At 38.4% G+C, this 11,322-nt stretch overlaps 1 protein-coding gene across 1 annotated transcript in view; it reads left to right on the forward strand.

The window, feature by feature from the left end:
- LOC119408698 (golgin subfamily A member 4) overlaps positions 1 to 11,322 on the forward strand; it is a 44,709-nt gene that overhangs the window by 18,635 nt on the left and 14,752 nt on the right. The window contains exons 10-25 of the mRNA XM_037675539.1: positions 49 to 177; positions 302 to 430; positions 564 to 647; positions 1,567 to 1,629; positions 2,700 to 2,798; positions 3,587 to 3,688; positions 3,770 to 3,823; positions 3,917 to 3,982; positions 4,127 to 4,195; positions 4,380 to 4,457; positions 5,319 to 5,528; positions 6,758 to 6,823; positions 7,005 to 7,055; positions 8,438 to 8,452; positions 8,726 to 8,860; positions 10,357 to 11,205. Coding sequence (XP_037531467.1) covers positions 49 to 177; positions 302 to 430; positions 564 to 647; positions 1,567 to 1,629; positions 2,700 to 2,798; positions 3,587 to 3,688; positions 3,770 to 3,823; positions 3,917 to 3,982; positions 4,127 to 4,195; positions 4,380 to 4,457; positions 5,319 to 5,528; positions 6,758 to 6,823; positions 7,005 to 7,055; positions 8,438 to 8,452; positions 8,726 to 8,860; positions 10,357 to 11,205 — 2,199 coding nt within the window. The remainder of the gene's footprint in view (positions 1 to 48; positions 178 to 301; positions 431 to 563; positions 648 to 1,566; positions 1,630 to 2,699; positions 2,799 to 3,586; positions 3,689 to 3,769; positions 3,824 to 3,916; positions 3,983 to 4,126; positions 4,196 to 4,379; positions 4,458 to 5,318; positions 5,529 to 6,757; positions 6,824 to 7,004; positions 7,056 to 8,437; positions 8,453 to 8,725; positions 8,861 to 10,356; positions 11,206 to 11,322) is intronic.

Consider the following 11,322-nt stretch of genomic DNA (forward strand, 5'->3'; position numbering starts at 1 on the left):
AGATGCTGGTTTATATGTCTGTGCCATCTTGTTATTTTTCCTCTGCAGAGGCATGTTGTGGAGACATATTTTGGATTTGATGAGGAGTCGATAGACTCAGAAACCTCGTCTCTGACCTCGTATAACACTGACCTTACCGACCGCACTCCTGCCACTCCTGAGGAGGATTTGGAAGAGGTAGTTCTTTGTCTACATTAAAAAAAAAAACAATTTGTGAAAGTTTAACATCTGAAATATGCACAGCTAAACGTGAAAAAGTTAACAAATAAATTTAATAAATCCCATTTTTGTTTCATTACAGACGATTTCCCGTGAAGAGTCGGAGCTTCGTTTTCGTCAGCTCACCAGAGAGTATCAGGCTCTTCAGCGGGCATACGCACTTTTGCAGGAGCAGAATGGGGGCTCCCTGGATGCTGAGAGGGAGGCCAGGGTATGTATCTGCCTCCTTTCTATAAAACAGTACTTATTCTGTTGAAGGACATTCATATAATTTTATAATTTAAAAAATGTGTACTAAATCTGTTTGCACTCAAATCTGTGATGGTTGACGGTTCCTCCTACAGAATCGTGAGCAGCTACAGATGGAGCTCGGCAGCTGCCAGGCAAAGATTGTCGACCTGGAGAAAGCCCTGGCAGAGAGGGGACAGGTAGTAAAGGCAGGGGACGGGGACAGAAGCTCACTGGTCCTGCTCTTTTTGGCCCTTCTGCATGTCTGTCTGGCTGCTCTGCTTTTTGGATGGCCCTATGCTGATCAGGTGTACCACAGAATCCTGCAACAACTCTTCCTGCATGTGTGACCTCAGTTCTGTGGTTGCATGCTCTGCTTCACCTTCTGTACTGTTGTCGTGGCCTTTCTTTTCAGGTGCAATCACAAAGCAAGGCCTTAAATTATGTTGTTTCATTCAACCTTTATTTATACAGGTTAATCCCATTGAGCCTTGGACTCATTTACAAGAGAGACCTGATAAATGTTAAAATAAGATGTTTGTTTTTATCCAGTTTGTCCAAGATGTATTAAAGTGCACATTTATTTTGATTGTGATTTGTGTAAAAGTCATGAAAAGAGGAAGGTCTTGGCTTTTCTGTTTAAATACATGAACAGTTTGAGAAAATAAACAAATATAAAAAATATATTGCTAAATTTGGTCTTAACTTTCCTGTTTCACTGCATGTTGCATGTTTCACTGTGGCTTCGTTCAGCTCAGGTGTTCTGAATTGCTTCTCTGCTGTTTTTGTTCATCTCAAATTGCCTTTTGTTCCTCTTTTCTTTGTGAACTCTTGCCTTTGAATGCAGCTGTTTTGTGATTTTTTTTCCTTTCCCCTCTGGAGTGGGATTTTGTTGTCTGGATCAATAAACTTTGGTTACTGATACTCTCTGCTTCTGTCTTTTTGTGTCTGCGTTAAGTTTGCATGTGTCATTTTAAGTTATTTGACATGTTTGCTGAGCTGTGGGCTTTGGTTTCGCTGCTTGTGTTGAAATCTTTATTAATTACACGGGGGATCTTTACTTCCCTTAGCTGTAAAGTGTCATTTCTTTGTTGATGTTATGTTTGGTTGTTATGTCAGGATTCAAAGTGGGTGGAGGAGAAGCAATACTTGATCAGGACCAACAAGGAGCTGCACGAGAAGGTAGATAAGAGTCTAACATACACCAATATGAGTGTTCTCATTTTAAGATTGTTTTAGTTTTAAAGAGGTGTAGTAATAATTCTAAATACTTCATTAGTTTCCCAGTTTTTGGAAATGCAAATTGCCTTTCATTAAATCCCTTTCTCATTTTGCTTTTTTCCCCTGAGCATTTTATGTCTTAAATAAGTGTGTAATGTTCTGTATTCATCAATACCATCTTTAAGTGATGGTTCAGAACTTTTGAAGTGGATTTTTGAGGAAATCTTTTAACATCTGTTGTAGATGTCTAGTGGAACGACCTCAATTTGAAGAAATAAAGTTTATTTCAATTTGACTGACAATATAATGGGAGCAGGGCAATAATCAATGAGGATTTCTGATGGTTTATAATGACTCAGCCTCAGAGTTTCTTAGTGGTTCATGCAAACACTAAATTTAGAAATCCCTACCAAGTTTAACAAACTCAGTTATTCCTGAATAAAGACAAAAGCACACACACCTCCAAAGTCTTCTGGAATGTGTGCAGGATAAATAAAAAATAGACGTAAAAATAATCAGTCTGCCTGTTGTTATTCCTGCAGAAATACAATAGTTTCTGCCGTAAGTGCCTGATGCTGCATTGGAAGTGCTACAGCTAGCTGCTGCTGCTATTAGGTTTTGTAAGCAACCATTGTGTGAAAAGTTGACAACAGTCTAAAGGTTTATAAAATATGTTTGCATGAACTGTTACATAAGAGCATTCTGAGCTTGAACCTGTTTTAAAATGGCAGTAATCCATTTTGGTTTTGACCCGACTCAGACTAGCTGTTAGCTCGTCAATCTGGACAGAATTATTTCTGTAAGGTGGGGACAGTGAAAATGCTTTCGACAACAGCTACAATATATTAAAAGGTAGTTTTTTTTGTGTTAATTTTTACAGACCTCTTTTTAAAAAAAATCCAAACTAAAGATTTTGCTCAGTGATCTGTAAAAATATTCAATTAAAGTCTTCACTGTTGTGTTATTTATCTGTTGCTACTTAGAAAACATCAGTGTGTTACTGTAAAGTTCGGTGGTTTTGTCTTCTGTAGATCTGTGCGCTGCAGCAGGCAGAGTCACGGCTGCAGGCTGAGGTTCAGGACGCCCGGGACCAAAATGAGCTGCTTGAATTCAGAGTGCTAGAACTGGAAGTAAGAGACTGTACCACCATCAAACTGTCACCAGGAGGCGAGAATAACAATCTCAGCTCTAGGCGGAAAACATACATACAATGATTCACTGTGCACACACATGCACGTTCCTTTACATCCAAACAGTTCCTCACTGTTCCTTGTTGTAGCATCTGTGGTTCCCTGTTCTGCATGGCAGCTGTGTACATACCCCTTTACTGAAGTTTTTTTTTTTTTTTTTTAATGGACAAATGTGTAAAGATGAATATAGTTTTTATTGGAATAAAATATATTTCAGTTCACCATCCATTTCAAACTTTATTTTGTCTGTCATTTTTTAATGCATGCCTTGTTTATTTATAGTTTTCATAACGTAAAATATATATTTTTTAAATGAACACTAAAGACTACCATATATCAGAATAAAAATTGTAATTTTATTAGCATACTAAATGAATTACATATAATTGCATTATCATATCAGTCAAATATCTTTTGTGCTGCAGTTTTGCCTCCATATTGGAAAAATGACATTTTTAGTTTTGAGTTGTAGCATGCATCCCTGTCGGTTTGTTTTTTCCCTGAAAGTCTTTGGGTTTTCACCTCCATCGTTTTGGCAGATCCTGACCAATGTTTTCAGTGCCATGTAAGTAAATCCTCATTCCCTCTCATTTCACCCTCCATACTGCCATTCAATTCAATATTTATTTTATTCCTCTCACTGCTCACCACCATTAATGTTGTAATAAATCATTACTGTAGGTCTACAATAGAAATGTTTAATACTAACAGGGTGTGCTTTCTTGTAGGAAAGAGAACGGAAATCTCCTGCTTTTAATTTCCACATGTCTGCATTTCCTGAGAACAGTAGCAGTGCCCTGCAGATTTACTGCCACCAGGAGGGAGTAAAGGTAACTTTCATCAACAACACCATATTTACTGTAAAGTTTACTTGCATACAGTTTTATGTCCTGGATTTCACCTGTTTACAGGATGTAATCATCCCTGAGTTGATGAAGAAGCTGGATATTCTTGGTGATAATGGGGTTAGTATGATAACACTGTTGTATTGATATTCCTTCTAATTTTAAATACAAGTATATTCAGTCAGATAATTTATAATAAAATATTTCCTGTAGAATCTCAGAAATGAGGAGCAGGTTGCAGTGATCCAGGCTGGGACAGTGATCTCACTCTGTGAAAAGGTCAGTGGGACATTGGTCACTTTGTTGTATTTGTTGCCACATGTTGGTCATATGCTGCTTCTGCATTTGACTCCTATTGACCAACTGGACTCCAGTTAATTTTACACAGTGTAAAACTCATCCAGTTTGTGTCTGTTTGTACAGTGGTTGAAGCAAATAGACAACACAGAGGTGGCCCTCACACAGAAGATGATCGACCTGGAAAATGACAAGGTGATTCAAAAATGCCTTCTTAATAAACGTAATCCCACAGAATTAAAGCTCAGGTTATATTAATAACATGTAATATCACAAACAGGAAATTGTTTTTTGTCAAGTTTCAAATCCACACAGCTTTTTATAATCTTATTTGTTTTTGTATTTCTATGTTCTCAACCACTATTAAACCCTGTTGTAGGAGTTGTTCAGTAAACAGAAGGGATTCCTTGAGGAGGAGTTGGATTACAGGAAGCAGGCCTTGGATCAGGCTTACATGGTAGGAGTTCACTATTTGCGTTAACTGTGTGATTATATTTGATTCTTTTTATTTTCATATCTTAAAGATAGGACAGACTCTTACAGAATTTGACCAGGGTTGTGTGATGAACATAACGCCTCGTGATAAATTATTAAAGAAGCAGGAGTGCAATACTGTCATTTCAGCATGACACACAAACATTTAGGAAACCATTAATTATCATGAATACAACATTCATTTTCCATGAAAGTAAAATTTGACACATTGCGTTGGGATACTGCATCTTTTACAACTGAAGTTATATTATTGGTCTATTTTGTCTTGGTAAAGGCCTGTTACTAGTGGAGAGACAAAGAATTTTGAAAACGTTAGTCTGGTTGTTGTAAAAGGAGGAAACAAAAAATTACAGAGAGTCTGTGTTGAATAGACGTTTATTGATTTTTATTTTAGTTCAGTTGAACACCATATTTTTCCTGATTATGTACATAGATTTTACCCAGAGAGCAAAAACTAGACACAAGACATATCCATAATTACTCATTTAAATATCAATTTAGATGTTAGTCTGCATTTTAAGTTTTCTGTGGATATTTTATTGTTCATAATATGTTTTATGATATTTTCTTGGTGGAGAACAAAAGTGTTTGCTTGATTAAAAATTTGCCGAGCTTATATCGCCACCAATATTAGGTGGAAGAGTGTTCCCCATATCCACCATGGTCACAGTCCTATGTGTGTGTGTGTGTGTTTGTGTTTAATTTGTGTTCTTGTCTGTGTGTGCCCCAATGTGCCTGTTTGTGCATGCCTGTATGTGTTTCTGCACGTGCATGTCCCTGTGTGTATGTTTGCGTCCCTGTGTGTATGTGGCTGGCTGTGCAGAGGATCGAGGAGCTGGAGGCCACGCTGTATAGCGCTCTGCAGCAGGAGCAACCAGCATGCCGTGCGGTGGCCAAGTCGCTGACAGACAGGCAGAGGGAGGAGCTGAGGCTAGCCGTGGACAAGCTGCGGCGTCAGATTCTCCGGCAGAGCCGGCAGTATGACAGTCAGATCTTACAGGAGCGCATGGAGCTCCTACAGCAGGCGCAGCAGGTAAGGCTCAAAACAAACCCAGTCAGGTTGTTGAGTCCTGCCCGTCCTCAGTCTGACCCTTGGTATCCGTTTGAAACTTCAGACCCCACCAGTACTCTGGTTCTATCAAAAAGATGCAGTATCCCTGTGTGTGTTCCCTGTAACTGTATCTGGAAGAGCAAAAGACAAGAGACTGACTTTGTCTATGTGTGAGTGTGTGTTTCGTTGTGAATGTAATACCCCAACTCCTTTAGACCCCCTCCACTCAATCAGTCTGATCTGTAGTTTTTACACACTGTTTGTGCTCGTTATTCATTGATTACATTAACAACCACATTTCAAACTTCATTTAAGTCCATTGTAATCTGACTTATTAACTTTGTAACATCACACTTCAGAGCATTTGAAAGATTAATTCCTCATTTATTGACTATTGTCAAACCTGCTTTGAATAGAAAGTCAAGATTTAGGAATTCGCAGACTTCTGTTAAGTATAAGTCAAGCCTGTTCTTATGTGTGTAGCAACAGTAAGTCACAGTTTTTTCTGCAAACTGGAGCTTTTAACTCTGATGTGTCAGGTAAAAAAGAAGAATTAGTAAACATCATTAGGTCTGCTTTCACTTACCATACCATCTTGGCCTATCAGATGCATGTACTTTGAATCAGTGGTGAACCATGAATAAGAGCTAGGTCTTCAGATGTAATGTTGTAACATCCTATTAAATGCTTACATCAAAAACGCTATGGAGCCGAGGTTCAATTACATCGCTTTACTTTCAGTTTTCAGTAACTTGTTGACAGGAAGTACTTCTCCCTTTACTTTTTTTTTCATCAAGTATGACTTCTGACGTATGGTGTCTTTTTTTAGTCACAAACAACAACCTGAACATAAATGCCAACCCAACACTAAACAGAAAAACCAACTGGGACAACCCATCTAAACACATAATCTGAAAACGTCTATCCATTTCTGTCCTGAAATTACCCAGAAAGCCCTGGGGCTCACACAGTATTTTACATTCAAGTAAATTGTAATTTTAATGATTCAAACTGAAATTTGACAGAACTTACTGTTTCTGTGAAATTTCATCAGGTATTGAAACCAAAACACGACCAAATATATATATAACATATATAAATATTTCTTTTTTTTTTCTTCTTTTAATCATTATTGAAATTACGTTCCAAGACTGTTTCACCTAAATGTTTTATTTTTTGACTCACTAACTACTTCTGTATTTGTTTTGCAGCGGATTAGAGAGCTGGAGGACAGGATCGACTTGCAAAAGAGACAAATTAAGGATATAGAGGAAAAGGTACAAACTATTTGTATTTGATTGTTTTTCACAACTTAAAAAGTAAATGTAGAAAAGATTTTAAGTAGTTTCTACTGTATGTTGTGTCATTCAAAACATTTAAACACATCTTCTTTCTGTTTTCCCTCTTTGAACCTTGTGTTTCTTTAGTTTTTGTTCCTCTTTTTATTTTTCTCTTTAGCATTTATTCTTTGGCCTTAAAGAAATTATCATGATCATCGACTCTTATCAGGTACACCCCTAAATTATATTATTACGCCACAAAAAATGAGAAATATAATCCATAAACATGTTTTTCTCTTCTTTTTTTAAGGTTTTGAAATGCCGAGGCAAGCAAAGACAATAAAACTAATTTTGATTAGAAAATTATGATTTACTAAAAACTTATGGCCTTTTTGATAAACGTGTACTTTGCAGAAGACCCTTCCTTGGAATGCAAACATGTTAGTAATTTATTAAACAACTGTATATACATGAGATTAAAGTAAAATTATTTGTTAAAAAATACTATAGTGTTTTTGAACACTTTAACACTTCTTTTGAGAAGAAACCTTAAGGATTTATTAAGAGAGAAAAAAAAAAACTTAGAGGATTTTACCGGAATGGGGGAAAACCCACAGCTTGCTGGAGGAATGCTCAGTGGAAAAGGAGAGACGGACAGAGGACAAAAGTAAAACATACAGGGTTGAATGAGGGGAATAACAGGCTGAGTGCCAAATGGACATGGAGGATTTTTGCATCGTCCAGGATCTGTGGTGTTTCTAAGGAAACGAGTGCAACAAACTTTACAGATCAGCCACTGAACCTCCTAAAGTCCGGGTCACACTACAGTCAGTCCAGCCATTACAGTGGAAAGAGAAAGCCAGGTTGGTATTGAAGTTTGAGTTTTCTATTTTCACTAACAGCTAAATTAAATGTCTTGTGGCTTTTCAGTGTTTAGGTGACATAAAATATAATCTGTAAATTGACAGTTTTCTTATTATAGCAGTTTAACTTATCATCCACCAACTTTCATATCAACAGAGTTAACTATTGGCTGAATTTTCTTATTACCGATTGTTTTAATGTCTTTGATAAGTCACTCAGCTGCATTAACAGTCCTTTAGCACGGGGGTGACAGTCACTATTATTTTGATTTTAACCTTGAAAACATGTAGTCTGACCAAAGATTTAAGGCCATGTCATGTAGAGTGTAACAGTTTTAAGAATGAAGAGGATGGTTAGAAGGTGGAGTAACCTGAGAGATACCAACACCCAATGACTTGCTGCCAAGCTGTTGACATGTTGAATAATATATGGCTTTATTTTAGTTGTATGCAACTTTTTTTCCTGTCTGTTCACCCAGTGCAGGATTTGATAAAACCTGCACAGAAAACCGAAACTTTCTTAGACTTTCTGTTTTCACTTCTTTTCATTAGCTCTTGTGCTACAAGTCAAATTTTCTGAGTGGTAAGAGTCTGATTGGCGGAGGATCACATGACCTGAGCAGACACAGCAGAAGCAGCTCAGTTACCGTGGTAACAGACTCTATAGGAACTGACACGGACTTGCAGGTTCTGGGTAACGGAAGGAAGGTCCTGAAGCAGAAAGCAGATTGGCCATCCAGCCTGAGAGCTACCTGAGGAACAGGTGAGAGCCTAGGGGAGAGGTGATCCAGTAACACACACGCGTGCGCACACCTGCTGCTTCATGCTCACTTTTGACCAAGGTGATATCCTGTATCACATGCATAACTGACCTCACTGCACACATGCTAGTGAGCGCTCAGCCTGGAGGAGAAGTGAACCACATTAGATCTGAGGAAGTTATTAAAGTTGATGTTAATATTCAGGTTTGGTAAAAGTGAAGATGAGGATATGTGAGCTTATTTTGTTTTTTTACTGGTGTTTTGGGATCAAATAGATAAAGAGGTCCAAGAGGATCATCCTGCTGCTAAAAGTTCATCAGCTCGCCTCTTCCTCCCAGCTCCCCAGCATGCAACATTCCCAGAGGCTGGACCAGAGACTCCACATGCTCCGAGAGGAGGTCAGAAACATGGTGAGTGCTCAAAGAAACTAAACCCTATTCACAGTTTTTATAATGTTAGTTTAGGAATTAATTAACCCCTAACTACACAAATAAACAGTTTCTGGAGAATATGTAAGAATGACAGCAACATGAAAAACAAGCTTTCTCTGAAATGACTTTACAATCAGAAACAGCTACCAAAGCTTTTCTCAAAAATAAAGCGATTTCACATTTTGAAAACAACACTTTATTTAAAGTAATATTTTTTCAATCAACAAAGCAGCCTAAATATTGTATTAAAATATTGTACAGTTTTAAAGATGCATGCAAGTGTTGAACTTATTTCCTTATGTTTAGTGACCATCAAAATTTAGTTTTCTATATTTTTTTTAACATGACTTTTGTTTGAGGCAGCACGGTGGCGAAACTGGTAGAGCTGCTGCCTCTCAGCGAGCAGGTCCTTGGTTCAAACCCCGGTCCGGGGGCCTTTCTGGCTGGAGTATGCATGTTCTCTCCGTGCATGCGTGGGTTTTCTCCAGGTACTCCGGTTTCCTCCCACAGACCAAAAACATGCATGTTAGGCTGATTGGTAACTCTAAATTGTCCCTAGGTGTGAGTGAAAGAGTGAATGGTTGTTTGTCTCTATGTGGCCCTGTGATGGACTTGCGACCTGTCCAGGGTGTACCCCGCCCCTCGCACAATGATTGCTGGACATGGGCACCGGCGACCCCCGTGACCCAAAATGGAATAAGCGGGTAAAGATAATGGATGGATGGATGAACTTTTGTTTGGATTACTATTATGTGGTGCTCAAGTTCAGACGTTGATGGTAAACTGTCTTTACATGTTCTTTTTATTTTATTGTTTGCATGTCAGTTTTGTCTTTTATGTTTTTTGATTATTTTTTAAAGCAAACATTAAGAAATAGATTAGATTATCTTAAGTCTCGGGACAAAACAGCTATATGGTTTACACCATATCTATACATCAATACCACCAAAATCCCTAAAAAAAAAAAGAAATACTGTACATTCAACTAAGAATCTTTCACTTGTCCTTATTTTTCATCCCTGATATTTTTTTCAGCCATTATGTGTAAATTAAATTATACAGTTTTGAAATACAGCTGAATTGACACTTGTGAAAGCAGAAAAAGCTAATGAAAAGCCAGCATTTGTGATTGTATCAGGGTTTCTGCTGTCACTGGTTATTTGGTGCCTAATGAAATAAAAATACTTGCTCTTTGTAACTGTTGCAGGGAACAAATTCAGAATAAGCACATCTCCAATGAATGGTTCCATTTTCAGCTTCATCAATGGGGTGTTGTACTTTAAGTTAAATGTAGGATTAAGTTATTCACAAACATTGCTTTCTATTTTTTTACAGCAAGCTGAACATCCTTTAAAAATGGATTTGTGCTAAAACAAACTTGTTAAGCTTAGTCAAAACGTGTTAAGGCAAAATTTGAAGTAATGACTCTGAGATAAACTTTATTTGATTTCTTTTCTAACACTTCTCCTTCTCAGACTCAGGAAAAGGAACTAACAGAGCGACTATGGAGAGAGCGGCTGCAGCGCTGCCAGAGGCATCTGAAGGCCAAAGAAGAGGAAATGAGTCGTCAAACTCAGTATTTTGAAAACTTTAAATCCCAACTTCAACAGAAGCTCAGCTTGGCACGAGACAGAGAGCTGAGTCTGCAGAATCGTATCTACACTTTAGAAAAGCAGCTGCTTGACATGACTGTCAGTGCTGCCACGGGATTGGCAACAATCAGAGCTGTCAGAATTACTGCAGAGACTGTGAGACACATGGATGAACAAGACAGGCTACCTTCCCTGAGAGGAGAGGGTGAAGGAGAAGAGCAAAAAAATGAGGAGAGGAGGAAGCAATGGCAGCCAGATGTGAGAGAAGAAATTAAGATGGAGACAGATGTAGATGGAGGAGGAAACAATGACACAAAACAGGCTTCGAATGAGGCCAGGCTGCAAAGCTTCATTCTTAGCCTGCAGGAGGACCTCAAGGTTCTACTGGAGAGAGAGGAGGATGGGATGACTGAGCGAAGGAGTCTCCAGGAGCAGCTCCAGAAAGCCCAGGAGAGCAGTCACTTCCTGGGAGGCAAAGTGAAAGAAATGAAAGCAGAGGGGCATCAGTTGAGACAGTCTGAGAGCTCCTTGATGAAGGAGGTGGAGCAGCTGAAAGAGGAAAACCACAGACTCCAGCAGATGCTCACGGACGTAACCAACACAACACCTGCTAAGTCATTCACAAAACCTGAGGCCATGACTTCTGAGGGCAGCTGCAGTCCAGCTGTGCCCGTAAACACGCTTTCACATGTCACTGCCATGGGCCTGTCCTCCTCAGGAAGCTCAGGAGAGGTGTGTAGGGCATAATTATTATTATTACTGACATAACTATTATTATTACTGACATAACTATTATTATTATTATTACTGACATAACTATTATTATTACTGACATAACTATTATTATTA

The sequence above is a fragment of the Nematolebias whitei genome, chromosome 4 (assembly GCF_014905685.2).
Source record: "Nematolebias whitei isolate Nwh7 chromosome 4, NemWhi1, whole genome shotgun sequence".
Lineage (NCBI taxonomy): Eukaryota > Metazoa > Chordata > Actinopteri > Cyprinodontiformes > Rivulidae > Nematolebias > Nematolebias whitei.